Source organism: Sinocyclocheilus rhinocerous, unplaced genomic scaffold (genome assembly GCF_001515625.1).
Source record: "Sinocyclocheilus rhinocerous isolate Xijiao unplaced genomic scaffold, SAMN03320098_v1.1 scaffold4515, whole genome shotgun sequence".
NCBI lineage: Eukaryota > Metazoa > Chordata > Actinopteri > Cypriniformes > Cyprinidae > Sinocyclocheilus > Sinocyclocheilus rhinocerous.
In genome coordinates this window covers 33750-49527 of record NW_015636038.1, presented here as the reverse complement: position 1 = coordinate 49527, position 15778 = coordinate 33750, and the positions used below count along the sequence as shown (strand labels likewise).

Sequence of the window (15778 nt, the reverse complement as noted above, 5' to 3'; positions counted from 1 at the left end):
TCACACTCACACTCACTCACTCACACTCACTCACACTCTTACTCTCTCTCTCACACACTCGCACTCGCTCTCACACTCACACTCACTCTCACACTCGCTCTCACACTCACACTCTCTCACACACTCACTCTCACACTCACACTCGCACTCGCTCACACACACATACACACACACACTCACTCACACTCTCACACTCGCACTCACACTCTCACACACACACACACACACACACACACTCTCACTCTCACTCACTCTCACTCTCACTCTCAAACTCACTCTCAATCTCACTCTCACTCTCACTCTCACTCACACACCCCCGGAGCAGTGGGGGGTTCTGTTCTTGCTCAAGGGTCTCTCCTCAGTCGTGGTATTGAGAGTGGAAGAGAGCAAAGAGAGCGCTGGTTATTCATGTCCCTGCCGGACCTGAGACTCGAACCCACGACCTTTGGGTTACAAGTCCGACTCTCTATCCATTAGGCTTTGAGTTTGTTGACTTGGCTTTAGTCTTGATCACCAGCTGGTCATTTGAAATGCTTCTGACAGTGACACCAGGGGTCTGTTCTTCATATGTAGATTACACACTTAGCTGGATGTGATTGTTGCTGATTTGACATGATCCAGGATTATTCGGTTCTTCGAAGCTCATCCTGGAGTTGCTGTCATAGCACCAGGTCTGTGAGCTCAAACCTGCTCGGGAGCAGCTTCTTTCACATAAACAGGATTAGATCGCATCTTTTTAAGTGAAGGTGATACTGAGAGTCTGTCCTGACACTGCTGCTTTCTTTCAATCATTTTAAAAGATAATAATTTTAAAATTCCTTTGTTATTATAGATTACGCAACATTTCAATTATTTACAGACACAACCAGTTTTACATTGAGAGATTTATTCGTGAAGGATTAATGATCTCTATGCAGTCGTGTTTGTCTGAGTGGTGCATTAATCTGAGTGGTGCGCTTTAATGCAGCGCAGGAGACTCAGTTCTCAAATCTCAAAATGCTTTTATGATGCACAGTTAATTTAAACACAGCCATAATGTCTTAAGATGGATCTTCTAGATTAAGAAACTTTATTTAATGCTGTCACGTATAACAAATCTGCTCCAAAATTAAATTAATTGCTAATTAGAATACTCTTGACACTGAGCAATGGTGAAAAATAATTTGGAATCACTTAAAAACGGTTACACATTATATTTCTGTTTAAGAACTTTCGTCATTTTGCTGGCTGGGCTGTTTCCTTGATCTTAAAGCGATAGTTCACCCAAAAATGGAAATTTGATGTTTATCTGCCTAAGATGGACTGGAAGAGGGCTGACAGACTGCAACGGTTTGAGTTAAGGCAATGACTGTAGACAAAGACAAATGTATAGTACAAAACACAAAGCAGTCGACTCATTTTTGACACAAATGGAACCTCATAAAAAAAATCTTCTTTGTGTTCTACTGAAGAAACAAAGTCACCTACATCTTGGATGCCCTGGGGGTAAGCAGATAAACATCACATTTTCATTTTTGGGTGAACTATCCCTTTAAAGATATGATGTCATTACGTTGCTGTCTCGCCGCCAGCCAGTCACTGCACTGCTTTCGAGTATCGATATATCTTTCCTTTCCATTGAACATGTCACCAGAGAGTAATCTCAGACAACTTAATCCAGATATTTTAATCAAATCCGTTAACTTGTTTAAAGAACCAAATTAGCCAGAGATCAGTTATCAGGATTAAAAGATCCGGCATCTGTCGAATCATCTCAGATGTATCAAGCGAGGTACGAAGAACGGACCCCAGGTTTGCTCTATTTATTTACTACCAGAGTTCACGTCTGCATGTCAGCCGGTGTGGTGCTGGCACTGGTTTATGTGTGTTTTGTCCTTGTTCCCTGAATATGTGTGTAGCTGGGTGGTTCATGAGCAGCCTGGATTCAGCGGCAGATCCGCCGTTCTGGAAACTGACGGCAGAGTCACGCCGGTTCTCCAGGGTTCCCTCCTGTCCTGCGTGAAGAGTCTCCGGCCGTTAAAACTGGTGCGTAGGCAGCGCTTCCCGACCTCAGACACAATCACATAGCTCTCCATAAGCATCATGCTAGTTTGATCTGATGCGTTTCAAACTAACGTGTGCTGTGTTCCTGACGCAGGGTGGGCTGCAGGTGAGCAGACCGCTGGACCCGAAGGTGAGTCAGACACACGCTGATGTTCACAGCTGTTCTCAGATCAGTGCATGTGATCGCTGTGTCTCTTGTGTAGATGCTGTTGTTCGAGAAGCCGCAGTTCCAGGGTGTGTTCAGGGAGCTGCTGGATCACGCGCCCCATCTGACGGACACCGCTGCGTCTCTGCGGGTCACGGGTGGGATGTGCGTGTCTTTGCCACAGAACCCAGCGATCATGGGATACTTTTACAGACATGGTCATGTTGCTCTCTTACGCCGGTCACACACTGGATGAGAAGTGCTGCGTCATGTCTAGCACGTTTAAGACGGCTGTTCAAAACAGTAAATCTGATCGCCAAAAGCACACGTCAATAATTAACAAAGTATCATTGATGAAATTAGGTGTTTGAAAAAACAAAGACAAAGGGCAATCGGTGTTATTAATTATCTTTACATAACGCACCAGAGGCGCCCAAGGGCCAAAAACCTGATTGATGTCCAAAAGTAAATGATATAATAAAAATATAAATATAATAAAATGTAATAAAAAAAAAAAAATCACTTTTTTTTTTTACAAATCACAAATTGAGATTTATACATCATCTGAAAGCTGAATAAATAATCTTTCCATTGATGTATGGTTTGTTAGGATAGAACAATATTTGGCTGAGATACAACTATTTGAAAATCTGGAATCTGAGGGAGCAAAAAAATCAGAATATTGAGAAAATCATCTTTAAAGTTGTTCAAATGAAGTTCTTAGCAATGCATATTACTAATCAAAAATTAAGTTTTGATATATTTACGGTAGGAAATGTACAAAATATCTTCATGGAACATGATCTTTACTTAATATCCTAATGATTTTTGGCATAAAAGAAAAATCTATAATTTTGACCCATACATTGTATTGTTGGCTATTGCTACAAATATACCCCAGCGACTTAACACTGCTTTTGTGCTGCAGGCTCACATATAGAACAAAAAGTGTTCAAGCACAAAGATCAGTTTGAGATCTAGATATGCTCCGATGGTAAATATTTTCCAAATCAAAGCTCAGGGTCCTTTTTTAGGCATCTCATGTACAGACTATATGCTGACTATTTGCTGAAAAATGCACAATCTTCCAGTCTAGAGTGAAGTCATAATGTGCATTTAATGCATGTAACGTAATTTAAGTCGCCGGTGTGTGAACACTCAGAAAACGCTGTGTTTGAACGTTAGAGGCGTGATGCGGAGCTTCTCATCCGGTGTGTGTGTCCCTTTAATGAGCTCGCTCACTGGACGTCTTTAAAGTTCGAGCACATTGTTTTCTGAGTGTTCACACACCGGCGACTGTCCGCAGCGACTCAGAACGCTGTTCAAAATCCTGCCGCGCAACTCACATAGTTTTCCATAAAATCACATTATATTTGTCCCAAATTAATGTTAATGTACATAATGACTTCATCCTAGGCTGGAAGATTTGTGCATCTTTCAGCAAAGCGTTTGTCTTTCTGTGGCTTGAATAAAGTCCATATGCTTTATATAGAGAGCTATAGTAATATAGATTGCGCTTTCTCATCCCGTTTGCTCTGTTTTGTCAAATACCATACACTACTTCAAACTCATTGACGCATCTTTGTTCATTTTTAAACTTTTGCCTGTTTGGTGATTAGATGAACTGTTTTTGACTGCTGATACCTGAGAGTTGTCCTAGACGTACTGCGGCGCTGTGCTTCTCGTCCGGTGTGCGACCCCCTGATGTGTGTGTGTGTCTGTCTGTGTGTGTGTGTGTGTGTGTGTGTGGTTATGTGTGTGGTTATGTGTGTGTGGTTATGTGTCTGTGTGTCTGTGTGTCTGTGTCTGTGTGTGTGTGTGTGTGAGTGCGTGTGTGTGTGTTAGATGGGTGGCGTTCTCCAGCGAAGGGTTCAGAGGTCATCAGTGTGTGCTGGAGGAGGGGGAATACTCAGACTGTACGCGTCTGTTCGGCGGGACGGAGCTGTGGATCCAGTCGCTGCGCTGTGTTCAGACTGTGAGTCGTCCTCGTCTCTCCGTCTGTTCTCTGCTTGATCTTCATGCACTCTTTGTCGTGTCTGTCCGCCAGCGGTCTGCTCTGACTGTGTGTGTTTGACAGCTGTGTGTTTCATGATGCAGATGCTGTGTTATCGGTCTGTCCTTAAACGTCTTCATCAGGCCTGTCTGTGCTTGTGCAAACACTTCAGCTTTTATAGCAGGCCAGTGTGTTATTATTCAAGCTTTCTGCGGGTCTTAAAAAGTCTTAATTTGCCCTTCCTCAAATTAAAAGGTCTTAAAGATCTTAAATCAGAGCAGAAAGTCTTAAATTCATAAAGTCGTGGCATTAAATGTTGCATGAACTGCTAAAAATGAATCTCTTCCTCAGTTTTCCAGTACAAATATCTAAACATCCTTAAATCAAGAATCATGTACTGGAGATGAGAAATGAAGATATGAAGTCTTCTTTACTAAAAAATGGATCATAAAGTGAGTTTATGATTAAAACAAGAACAAATATCTGCCAGTGAGGAATAAAAAAAAAAGTATTTTCAAACTTTGAAGTATTGCTAATACAAGACATTGTTCTACTTATACTTAGTCTTAGAAAGGTCTTTAAAAAGTTATAAATTTACTTTAATAAAACCTGCAGAAAGCCTGTTATTTAGTCAGCTCAGTATTGTTGCACAAGATAACATTGATAACTATTTTCTAATTAAGAATGAAAGATGAGGATGAGAGAAGATCAGTGGAATCATTGCAGTAAATGTGAGCGAGCGGAGCAGGGTTTGTGCTGTGACGTGAGTGCTGGTCTCTCCCTCAGGATTTCCTGCAGCCTGCAGTGAGTCTGAAGATCTGTGATGAGGACATCGACGAGCATCAGGAGATCCCCGATCTGCAGGAGACCGACGGCGTCTGCGTGAAGAGCGGAGCGTGAGTTCATCCGCACCATACGAATCTCAGCCAGCAGAGGCCTGTTCACACCAGGAACGATAACTATATTAGCGCTCACACCAGCACATAGTTTATTATAAACATGCTGCAGTTTTGGCGTCTGTTGCTTTAAACGCTCAAGCTCATTAAAGTTGAGTGGATTCTGATTGGCTGTCAATATTTTTATCATTCATCAGCCGGAAAAAAACCTTCTGAAAGTGATTCCAACAATATAGATATCATTATAGTTGTGCTGTGGACTTCACTATATTCTTTGAGTTAGAGCGATTATTAAAACTTTATAGTTATCGACATAGTTATCAATCGGGGATTTGGCCCCAAGGCAAAATTGGACTGATTGAACTAGCCGGTGCAAAGCCCCCATTAAAACTGTGGTGTGGACTTATTCTCTTCGAGAAAACTCAGATCCTGGAGGGCCGCAGCCGCCCTTCAGAGTTTAGTTCTAGCCCTGCTTCAACACAACTACCATGTAGTTTTCAAATAAGCCTGAAGGACTTGATTCGCTGGATCAGCTGCGTTTAATTAGGCTTGATGTTAAACTCTACAGGTCCTCCAGGAACTGAGTTTTGCAGGCCTGAGTTAGAGCAGTGGACAGCCCTTAACGGAGAGCGCTGGGTGTGTTTCAGGTGGGTTGCGTACAGCGAGAGGTGTTTCACAGGACAGCAGTGTGTTCTAGAGAAAGGTCATTATCCGGGGCTGCTGGACTGGGGCGCTGGACGGAGCTCAGCGCGGTCACTGCGGCCCATTCACAGGGTGAGCTCATGATAAGAGTGAGCGCTTTTGTGTTTGAGTTCATGACACACTTTCATTCATCTTATTTTCACCACAGGACGTCTGTCGGATCGCGGAACCAAAGTTTTTGGTATGTTTGCATTTCATGTGCCGCTAACATACAAGCGTGGAGTCCTGGCGTGTGCTGCTAATGTGTTTCTCTCTGAGCGCAGCTGCGTGTTTACAGCCAGACGCGGTACAGCGGTCAGAGCCGAGAGTTTGAGAGCGGCGTTCCTGACTGTGGTGTTCCAGGTGTCGCGTCGCTGCGGGTGATCCGAGGAAGGTGAGAGTCGACAAACTGTAACCCTGTAGCTATAAATCACACATTCAGCTGCAGTCCTTCAGCCCACTCTCTCTCTCTCTCTCTTTCTCTTTCTCTTTCTCTCGCTCTCTCTCTCTCTCTCTCTGCTGCTGAGAGCGTGTTGAAGCTCGTGAGTCTTCGAAATTTCTCTCTTTCTTAATTTCTTGTTTCTCAGTTGATGTTTTGCAGTGTTGTTCAGTGGGATCTTGTTTTCTGTTGTTTTGTGTGTGGCTGCAGGTGAACAGTTTATCTTACACAAACTGAGGCGCTGACACGCTATTAAAGGGCACCTATTATGCCCGTTTTTACAAGATGTAATATTAATCTTATGGCTCTCCAGAATGTGCCTGTGAAGTTTCATCTCAAAATACCATACAGATCGTTTATTATAATGTGTTGAAAATGTAATTTTTGGGGCGGGTCTAAAAAGTGCCGTTTCAAGGGTGGATTTCCTGAAATTTAAATGAGCTGCAACTTCCCGCCCGACTTGAGAAGGGGGCGGAGCCTAGACATCTCTGCTTTGTGTATGGCAATAAACAGAGGAGAAGCAACATGAGTGAGATCGAGAGGACCTGTGTTCAGCCGTACATGTATGAACCGGAGTCAGCTTCAAAGTTCAAACTCGGGTCATGAGAGAGGGCCTCGGGCCCGTCCGAACACCGTCGGCCCCGAGTCGCTAGCTCTGGGTATGGTGGATAAATCGCCCCATGAAGTTACGGCTTCACGGCCCGATTTCTTCCGAACCGGACCTTGCCGGACCACAGGGGCCGGTGACGTCTGGACAGGGCCGCGAAGCTCTACCTCCCACCCGAGTTTGGGCTCCCAGGACTCCCGCCTCGCTGAGATATAAGTTTTCGAACCGAGTTCTTCCACCCCCTCCGACCCACCCACTCTCCCCGGGGAAGGCGTGCTCTCCCCGGCTTGGACGAGTGGCTCAGAGGGGGTGGAAGTCAGACCCAAGCTCGTTTGAACTCTGAGCGGCCCAGGCGCTTCAAACTCGGTTCGATGAGAAAGCCCGGAGCGGTGGCCACGTCAAATCCACAACTTTGACAGGCCGTATCTCGGAGACGCCACGGCGAGACAAAATGGCGGAGACGGCACAACACACTGAGAGCTGTGGATATGGTAAAACGCGCCTGTCAGTCAGTAGTGGTGGGCGGGGCTGCCGAAATATGATGTCATATTGCGGTCTGGATCCAAACCGCTCGTTTTTTTTAACCTGGTTTGGTTTTATAAAGATTTTTAAAAAATGACTGGATGGATTTTTATCATTCTAAGGTGGCTGTGTACACACAACTCCAACACATATTTCTGTCCAAACACCTTGTAAAAGTGGATTTTGCATAATAGGTGCCCTTTAAACTGTCTCCGCCTGACGGGTGTTTGGTTGAAGAGTGTAGTTTAGCAGAAGGTGAGATTGTTGAATATGAAAGTGTTAAATCTGCTTCCAGAAAGAATAGTGCCGATGTGATCTTTCTAGACAATGTGGACAAAGTAAATCAGCTACTTGAGAGTGGAATAGTAATCCAGGGTCCTTCTTGCTAAAAAGGTCATTATTTCGAATGCACCCCTGTTTCGGAAAAAAAAGCTTTTGGAAAAACATGGAAAAGTAGTGTTTCTGATCAAGATGATTCCCATCAGCTGAAAGTCCCCTCATCTTAAACATGGTGTGTCTTTTAGGAGACAAATTCAAGTGATTCTCAAAAAGAGTGATGATTAAGTTTAAGGTTGATGATTCTGATTATACTGTGCATGTAACGTCAGAAACGCTGAAATGTTTTGGGTGTGGAACTGTAGGGCATGTGATTGGTTCGTGTCCGGTGAGAGTGTGCTAGTGAAGTGTTACTGTATACCCCCAATAGGTTGATATCTGACGACATTATTTTAATTTGTGATATTTTGTTCCTCTCCAATTCATTGGGCTGGGAACTTTGTCTGATTTCAATAGAACAAGGCTTTTGACAGAGTTGAACATCAGTATTTGTGGCGTTTGGGTTGAGCTCTGTTCTTATGAACATGATTGGAGTCTTGTACAGTGACATGGAGAGGATTTTAAAGATCAGCGGTGGTTGAAGTGCTCCCTTTAAGGCTGTTCATCATCTGTCATGCTGTACTCCCTGGCCATAGAGCCTCTCCAACACAAAGAGAAAGCCTTCCTGAGTGTGAAAGAGTTTTTAGATGATCTGCATATGCCAGTGATGATGTTGTCATTGTCAAGAAACAAGAAGATATTAACTCCCTTGTAGAAAATATTAATGATTTTTGGTGTATTAATTGTCCTCTGCTAAGGTTAACTTGGGAAAAAGTGAAGCCATAACAATCAGTGATGAGTTAAGGAAGAAACTTGTTTTGCCTGCTGGGTTAATTTGGAACAAGGGTGGTTTTAAATATCTTGGTGATGATACTTTTGTGTGTAAATATTGGGAAAATGTTTTGGAGAAAGTTGAAGAACGTCTCAGAAAATGGGAATGGATCTTGCCACACATGTCTTTTCGGGGTTGTATACCAGTGATCAACAATCTGGTGTTGTGGCACTGATTATCATGTATGGATCCTCCAGAACAACTGCTGGCTGAGATACAAGCAGTTTTGGTGGACTTTTTCTGGGACCGCCTGCATTGGGTCCCACGGAGCGTACTGTTTCTACCATTCATTCATCTCTCATTCATCTCACTGCTTTCCCACTCCTTGTCAGGCCCATGGACCTTGTTTGGAGACCCTAACCCGAACCATATTGACCCGAGGCCGGAATTTGGGTCCTGATGAGCCTTTGTTTTTGATGGACTTTTTTTTTTTAATCAGTTTTATTTAGTTTTATCAAGGACTGTTTATTGGTTGGGGGATGATCCATAAACAGAGAATAACAAGCTGTGAGTCTTTATCGTGGCTATTAAAAGACTAGTAGTGCATGGGACCCGTTTCAGAGTAGAGATTATAGTAGGACCCTTCGTGATGCAGTTCTGTTCGACTGGGATTGTTACACTGCTTTATCTGCGCTGCAGGTCTAGCCTCTCATGTGGGAGTTAAATCTACCAGGGTCATAAATCAACTGCTCAACTCTTGGAAGTGTGAGCTCACAAAGACTGAACCTTCTTTGCTAAATGAGAACTGTAATGGGCAATGCCAACCAATAGTTGATGATCTTTTTCCTGCATTGACCCTTTTTCCTGATTTGAGAGACTGTACTGGTCAATTGTTAGAGGTCAGAGAGACTCTTACCAATAAGTTGGATGTTATGGAAGGACAAATTATGTATAAATAGTTTGTCAAGGTTTTAAACTAAGTGGTAGAGCTGAACTCCTTGGAGAGCTCATTTAGGGCTTGACAGCAAGATCAGACCTGTGTGGAGAGAGAAATACAAACCACCGTCGACAAAGAAGGACGGAGATTTACAGAGGAGAATCCTACATGGTGTTGTGGCTGTCAATGCTTTTATTTCTGTTATTAATCCCATGTAAGTGATAATTGTGACCCTGGAGCACAAAAGCAGTCTTAAGTCGCTGGGGTATATTTGTAGCAATAACCAAAAATACATTGTAAATAAGATGATGCATAAATCTCAATTTTGAAAAATGTACCCTTGTGACTGGTTTGTACTCCAGGGTCACATTTGGCCTTTGTGTTTGCTATTTGGATTGTGACAGACTGGGTTCTTTCTTTCAGTTGTTTCTGATGTTTGGAGAGACGTTTTCTAAGCATTTGTTTCTTCTCTGTTTTAGATACAGTCAGAAGTAAAGAGTGAAATGTCTGTTGTTGAATTTTACATTAGGTCAAGCAAAAATGGCTCTCGACCCAAGCAGAAGAAATAGGATAGAAGTGTCTTAAGATTTTGATGTAAACACAATGATGAGAGCCAGACTGAAAGCTGATTTTGAATTCTATAGGACTACATATAATGTAGAAGAGTTCACAAGCATATGGTGTTTTAAAAATGTTTTATGTGCTGTTGTGGAGAATGTTTTATTTTTTAGGACTGTGTTGAGTGAAATCACATTTCTGTATTTTATCCATTTCTGTGTTTTGGATACAGGGTTACTGTGTTGTCGATAACTCTGTTTTGAATTAATAAAGGTGTATTGAAATAAAAAATAATAATTTCTCTCTCTCTCGTAGTTGGCTGCTGTTCGATGAGGAGTGTTACTCTGGTAACCAGTATATCCTGGGGGAGGGGCATTACCCTGACCTCACTTCCTGTGGCTGCACATCCACAGCCATCAAGTCTTTAAAGCCCATTCCATACGTGAGTCTCTGAGAACCAGTGTCCTCCACAATACTTCAGGAGACACAAGAAATAAACATTTGTGACATTAGTCTTAAAAAGTCTTAATTCATCCTTCGCCTTAAAAGATCTTAAATCAGAGCAGAAAGTCTTAAATTCATAAAGTCGTGGCATTAAATGTTGCATGAACTGCAGAAAATGAATCTCTTCCTCAGTTTTCCAGTACAAATATCTAAACATCCTTAAATCAAGAATCTTGTACTGGAGATGAGAAATGAAGATATGAAGTCGTCTTTACTAAAAAATTGTTTATGATTAAAACAAGAACAAATATCTGCCAGTGAGGAATAATAGCTTGTTTCCCTTTGAATTAAGTAGATTTTTCTGAGCCCGCTGACAGATTTGTTCTTACTGGAGATGAGAAATGAAGATATGAAGTCGTCTTTACTAAAAAATTGTTTATGATTAAAACAAGAACAAATATCTGCCAGTGAGGAATAATAGCTTGTTTCCCTTTGAATTAAGTAGATTTTTCCATATTCTAGTGTTTGGATATTATATTTTTTGTCAAATCTGTAGGAAGTTGTATTTTTGTAATGTATAAGATATTTAGAGAGCATATTGATGTATTGTGTTCCATTCAACTTAAATTGTCTTAAATTCTTACATGTGCCTTCACCAAATCTGCAGCCTCAGTTTTCCAGTACAAATATCTAAACATCCTTAAATCAAGAATCTTGTACTGGAGATGAGAAATGAAGATATGAAGTCGTCTTTACTAAAAAATTGTTTATGATTAAAACAAGAACAAATATCTGCCAGTGAGGAATAATAGCTTGTTTCCCTTTGAATTAAGTAGATTTTTCTGAGCCCGCTGACAGATTTGTTCTTATTTTAATCATAAACTCGCTTCATTTTGATCAGTTTCTCAGAAAACAAGACTTCATATCTTAAGTTATTTTGCATCTCCACTAAAAGTGTCTTTAGATGTTTGCCACTAGAAATTGTCTTAAATTCTTACATGTGCCTTCACCAAATCTGCAGAAACTCCATGAGCTAGTGTCTGTTTGTTGCTCCGTTCAGAGCTTGGCGGAGCCGTCCGTGAGTCTCTTCTCTCTCAGCGGTTTTGAAGGCCTTGAGGATCGCTGGTGTTCAGACGCGGAGAACATGAGCCACTTCTTCCTCCAGTCTGTGAGAGTCCACAGCGGCCTGTAAGAGCTCGTTATCACTCACGCTCCTGCCTAAAGTCCCTCAGAATCAGTGATGCACGCCGCTGTCGTCTCACAGGTGGGTGGCGTATGAATACGCTCGCTTTAAGGGCCGGCAGATGCTGCTGCAGCCGGGAGGGTATCCGGTTTGGACCGAACACAGCGGCTGGGACACGATCGGATCGCTGAAGCCTCTCAGACAGGTCAGCTTTCAGTTCATCGTCAGTGACCGCTCTCACAGGACGCCACAGTTCAGTTAGCTGATTACAGCTTCTGTATGCATCTGGGTTTACTGATTTACATCGTGCTTTTGCAGCGTTGAGCACTGTAACCAGTCACAGACGTGAATGCAATGGCCGGTCAAAGGCACAAAACAAATCTGCTCAAAAAGTGTGAACATAATGCAAGAGATTTGTGTTTCGTCTCATCAAAGTGAATCTGATATACAAACATTCAATCTGGAATGTTTGCACAAATTCATATTAAAGCAGCAAATGAAACTTGATTTAGGATTCCTGTCCCGTCTACGATCCAAGCAGCTGCTGTGAAGGGAACGTTAGAAACAAAATCTGTGCTTTTAATTGCAGTTTTGATGAGCTTCTGCTTGATGTCACTATATCTTGTAGGAGTCTGTAAGTATTTATCAGCGTTTAGTCGTCAAAGAGTCTTCAGAGTTCAGCTTGTGTTATTAATACATGTAACGCTGTTGTAATGTGATTTTTAAGTAAGTTTAAAGTTATGGCACCAGTGGGCTTTTTCCTAAAGTTCAGCCGGTTTTTGTCCAGCTTCTGTGATTAGTTAAGATCACGTAATGTAATTCTGTTGTAGCTTTCGTCCTGAATGAGATCTGAACTGAAACACCAAACAGATAACACAGCATCTTTCGGTCAATCCCACTCCTGTGTCTCCACATGTGTTCCTGTCTTCAGCCCAAAGCGTACATCCAGCTGCGGAGCCGAGCTCTGGGTTCAGTTCTGACCAGCGAGAGTCTTCCAGACGGGTCCTTTCCAGCCAAACTCTTCCTGAGTCCCGCCGATCGCTCGCTGGACACGCAGCGCTGGATCTTCAGCCACGGCCTGCTGAAGAACACGGTCAGTGAGGAGAACATGTCCTCGTCTGTCGACAGCATCTGGTCAAAAATTATAAACCACGGCATGAGCTGAAAGTCTTCTCAGATATTTGTAGGAAGACGTTTCTTCTTCTAGATGTCACGGTTTCATATTGTCATCACAGTTTGCAGAAAACAATTTGTTAAAAACGTATTTCTACAGCACTTTATAAACTACAGATGGTTTCGAAGCAGCTTCACAGAAATAAACCGATTCAGATTCTGCTGTAAACCAATAGCGTCAGTGTTGATTTTGACAGTTTTTGCAACACGTGCGCTTCAGCTGCAGCAGCTCTACAGAAGATGATCGGGTGTGTGTTCCTACAGGCGCGGGGGGGCTGTCTGTCTGTGATCGGTGCGAAAGCCTGTGCCGGGGCCCCAGTGGCATTATGGGAAGAGCACGGGCGTGTCCACCAGCGCTGGAGTCTGAATGAGGACGGAAGCATCTGCTCTCATCTGAACCGCAGCCTGGCGCTGGACCTCAGAGGTACGAGGACGCTCCTTCTCCAGCAGAAGCACAGTGTGCGTCACATTTATTTATTAGCGCTCTTTCTACAGCCCGATTCCGTGGGTCTTCAAAAGCTCTTAAATCGGAGCAGAAATTAAATTCATAAAGTCATGGCATTAAATGTTGCATGCACCGCAAAAAAAATATATAAAAAAAATAACTGAATTTTTGTAAATAATGGAAAAATGCAATTGAATATCTTTGTCAGTGATTTTGTATAGTTTTCCAGTACAGATATCTAAACATCCTTACATTTACTTTAGATGCAAAATGAAGAAGTGAAGTCAAATCACAGTTTATGTAAGAGCAAATATCTGTCAATGAGGAATGAATTAACTTCTTTTTTTTTTTATATCATAAATTCACAGCTTTTTGATCAATTTCTCAGAAACAAGATCTCTTTTTTGCATCTTGATTTTAAAATTTGCAAAGGACAATTTGCACTGAAAAACAAAACGGAAAATAGCGAGGAAGAGCAGCACTTGTTTGCAGTGTGCTCAGACCATGTTCTAGTGTTTGGAGTCGAGATATTCAAGCCTTTTTGTTCAATGATTTACAAAGTAATGGAGATCTGTGGGACGTAGTTTCAAACTTTGACGTGTTGCTAACACAAGACATTTTGTGCTCCCTCTACATTTACATTTAGACATAATAACATGTTGTGTTCCTGGCGCAAAACTCTGCGGGGTGTACGAAGGCCTGAACATATTACCACAATTTTGATGTCCCTTCATTGGCTTCATGTCCAATATAGAGTTGATTTTAAGATTCTGTCATTCAGCGTATCTGTCAAGTGTGTTGTCTTTACACAACTCATGGAGATCAGAGGTTGTTGAATGTTCCTAGGGCAAGACTTGTTTACGAGAGGGGATATAATTGCCCTAAACTCTGGAATAGCCTTCGACTGTGTGTCAGAACTGCTACAACATTGACAGACTGCAGGGCGAAGTTAAAAAACTCATCTGTTTTCTCTGGCTTTTAATGTATTGTAGAGATTAATTTAATCTCTCTGTTGGAATGTTGTTGTACATTATTAATGTAAAGCACTTTGGTCAACTCTAAGTTTTTTTAAACTCTGCTCTAGAAATAAATTGACTTGACTTTCAGTTTATTCCTTAAATTTTCTTTATTAGATAAATTAGTCTTAAAAAGCTCTTAAGTCTTAAATTTACCTTCATAAAACCAGCCCTGAATACAGATCGTTTCAAAGCAGCTTCACAGTAATAAACAGGAAAATAACAACCAAATGAGACCAACTCGATTCCGCTGGAAAGACATCAGATCAGTTCAGGTTTTGTGTCAGTGTGGTCAGATCAGTAATATGACTGAATATTAGGTGTTGTTTAAGTGTGTTCTGATCTGAAGGTCTTGTGTCTCTCAGGTGGATGCGGCGCGGACAGAGATCATCTGATTGTGAGTCCGCTTCACGCCGACAGCGCCACTCAAACCTGGGACATCGACGTGCTGTGAATCACAGCAACACACGTGAGCATATCAGGGACTGAGACCAGAGCACATCATTCAGAGTGCTCCGCTACAAGCCAATAATTGATTCTGGGCCGTTTTCCTGGAAAGGACAGTCTAGCACGGTTTGAAACTGCACTGTGACAGTGGAGGTGTTTGTTTTTATCTTGTGAAGCGCGTTTGTACTAGCAGAAACCTCACATGCGTTCTGCAGATGTTTCAGATGAAGTCATGCTTCAGTCCGCCTGGAAGTGTTGGCTCCAGCTGTAGTGTCACGAAAGCATTCAGATGGTTAAAGCTAGTCATTTCACTGGAGTCCTTCAGGAACACTAACGTGGGTTTCGAGTCCGCCGTAAATGAACCACAAACATATAACGTGTACGGCGACGCTCATAAGCAGCATTTTTTAAAGAATCTCAACAATAAATCTAAACCGTAAAATGCATTGTGTGTTCATTTGAATATTTGTTGCACGATATTTCACACAGGATTTGGTAAATGACACGTTGTTTTATTCAGCATTCAGCTACCATTAGTCACACAACCCCTCACAGTTCTGAGACGTTTGTTCCTGATGAAGATTCACGAGGACCACAGACACGCACAGAAGGTTGAGCTCCAGCGTGTCGGTTGTTTTCAGATCTTCAGCACATGCACTGATGATGTTTGTCAGACCTGCAGCAGCCCCAGTTTATCTTCATCCTGCAGCAGCTGCTTCAGACCCGGAGACTGAAGAAGCTCAGCGTGAGAGCGGTGCGACTGCACAAGCAAGACACACGAGCACTATTAGTCTGACGGACCTGCGGGACGACCTCTTCATCCTCATCATCATCAGATGTTCCCATCATGTGTGTTTCTCTCTTGTTCTTTAAAGAATGCAACACAAACACGACCAGCTCTGTGGCCTCGTCCTGATCAGAGAGACAGTAATAATATTCAAATAAAGCAATAAGCCCCGTGAAGCCGTGGTTTACAGTGAATTTATAACAGCTAAGGGGCGTTGTTACGACGCGAAGCAGAGTGCGTAAAACTCCCTTAGCTGTTATAAGTTCACTGTAAACCACGGCTTCACGGGGCTTATTGCTTTTATAAAACGGTTAT

The 15778-nt window shown here is 42.4% G+C and overlaps 2 protein-coding genes across 3 annotated transcripts in view; one reads left to right on the top strand and one right to left on the bottom strand.

The window, feature by feature from the left end:
- The window catches only part of LOC107747602 (uncharacterized), a 37522-nt gene extending 22404 nt beyond the window's left edge, over nucleotides 1-15118 (top strand). The window contains exons 9-22 of one of the 2 annotated variants that reach the window (XM_016562202.1): nucleotides 1899-2025; nucleotides 2138-2173; nucleotides 2247-2353; nucleotides 4052-4163; nucleotides 4968-5077; nucleotides 5725-5851; nucleotides 5928-5960; nucleotides 6043-6152; nucleotides 10284-10410; nucleotides 11473-11600; nucleotides 11677-11800; nucleotides 12527-12688; nucleotides 13033-13192; nucleotides 14595-15118. In XM_016562202.1, the coding sequence (XP_016417688.1) occupies nucleotides 1899-2025; nucleotides 2138-2173; nucleotides 2247-2353; nucleotides 4052-4163; nucleotides 4968-5077; nucleotides 5725-5851; nucleotides 5928-5960; nucleotides 6043-6152; nucleotides 10284-10410; nucleotides 11473-11600; nucleotides 11677-11800; nucleotides 12527-12688; nucleotides 13033-13192; nucleotides 14595-14683 (1552 nt within the window). In that variant the 3' untranslated portion in view covers nucleotides 14684-15118. Of the gene's footprint in view, nucleotides 1-1898; nucleotides 2026-2137; nucleotides 2174-2246; nucleotides 2354-4033; nucleotides 4164-4967; nucleotides 5078-5724; nucleotides 5852-5927; nucleotides 5961-6042; nucleotides 6153-10283; nucleotides 10411-11472; nucleotides 11601-11676; nucleotides 11801-12526; nucleotides 12689-13032; nucleotides 13193-14594 lie in introns of both variants that reach the window. The other variant, XM_016562201.1, reaches the window with a different exon arrangement.
- Nucleotides 5209-15778, bottom strand: part of tiprl (TIP41, TOR signaling pathway regulator-like (S. cerevisiae)) — a 17596-nt gene continuing 7026 nt past the window's right edge. The window contains exon 9 of the transcript XR_001640818.1: nucleotides 5209-5219. The gene's annotated coding sequence lies outside the window, so the exon portion shown is untranslated. The remainder of the gene's footprint in view (nucleotides 5220-15778) is intronic.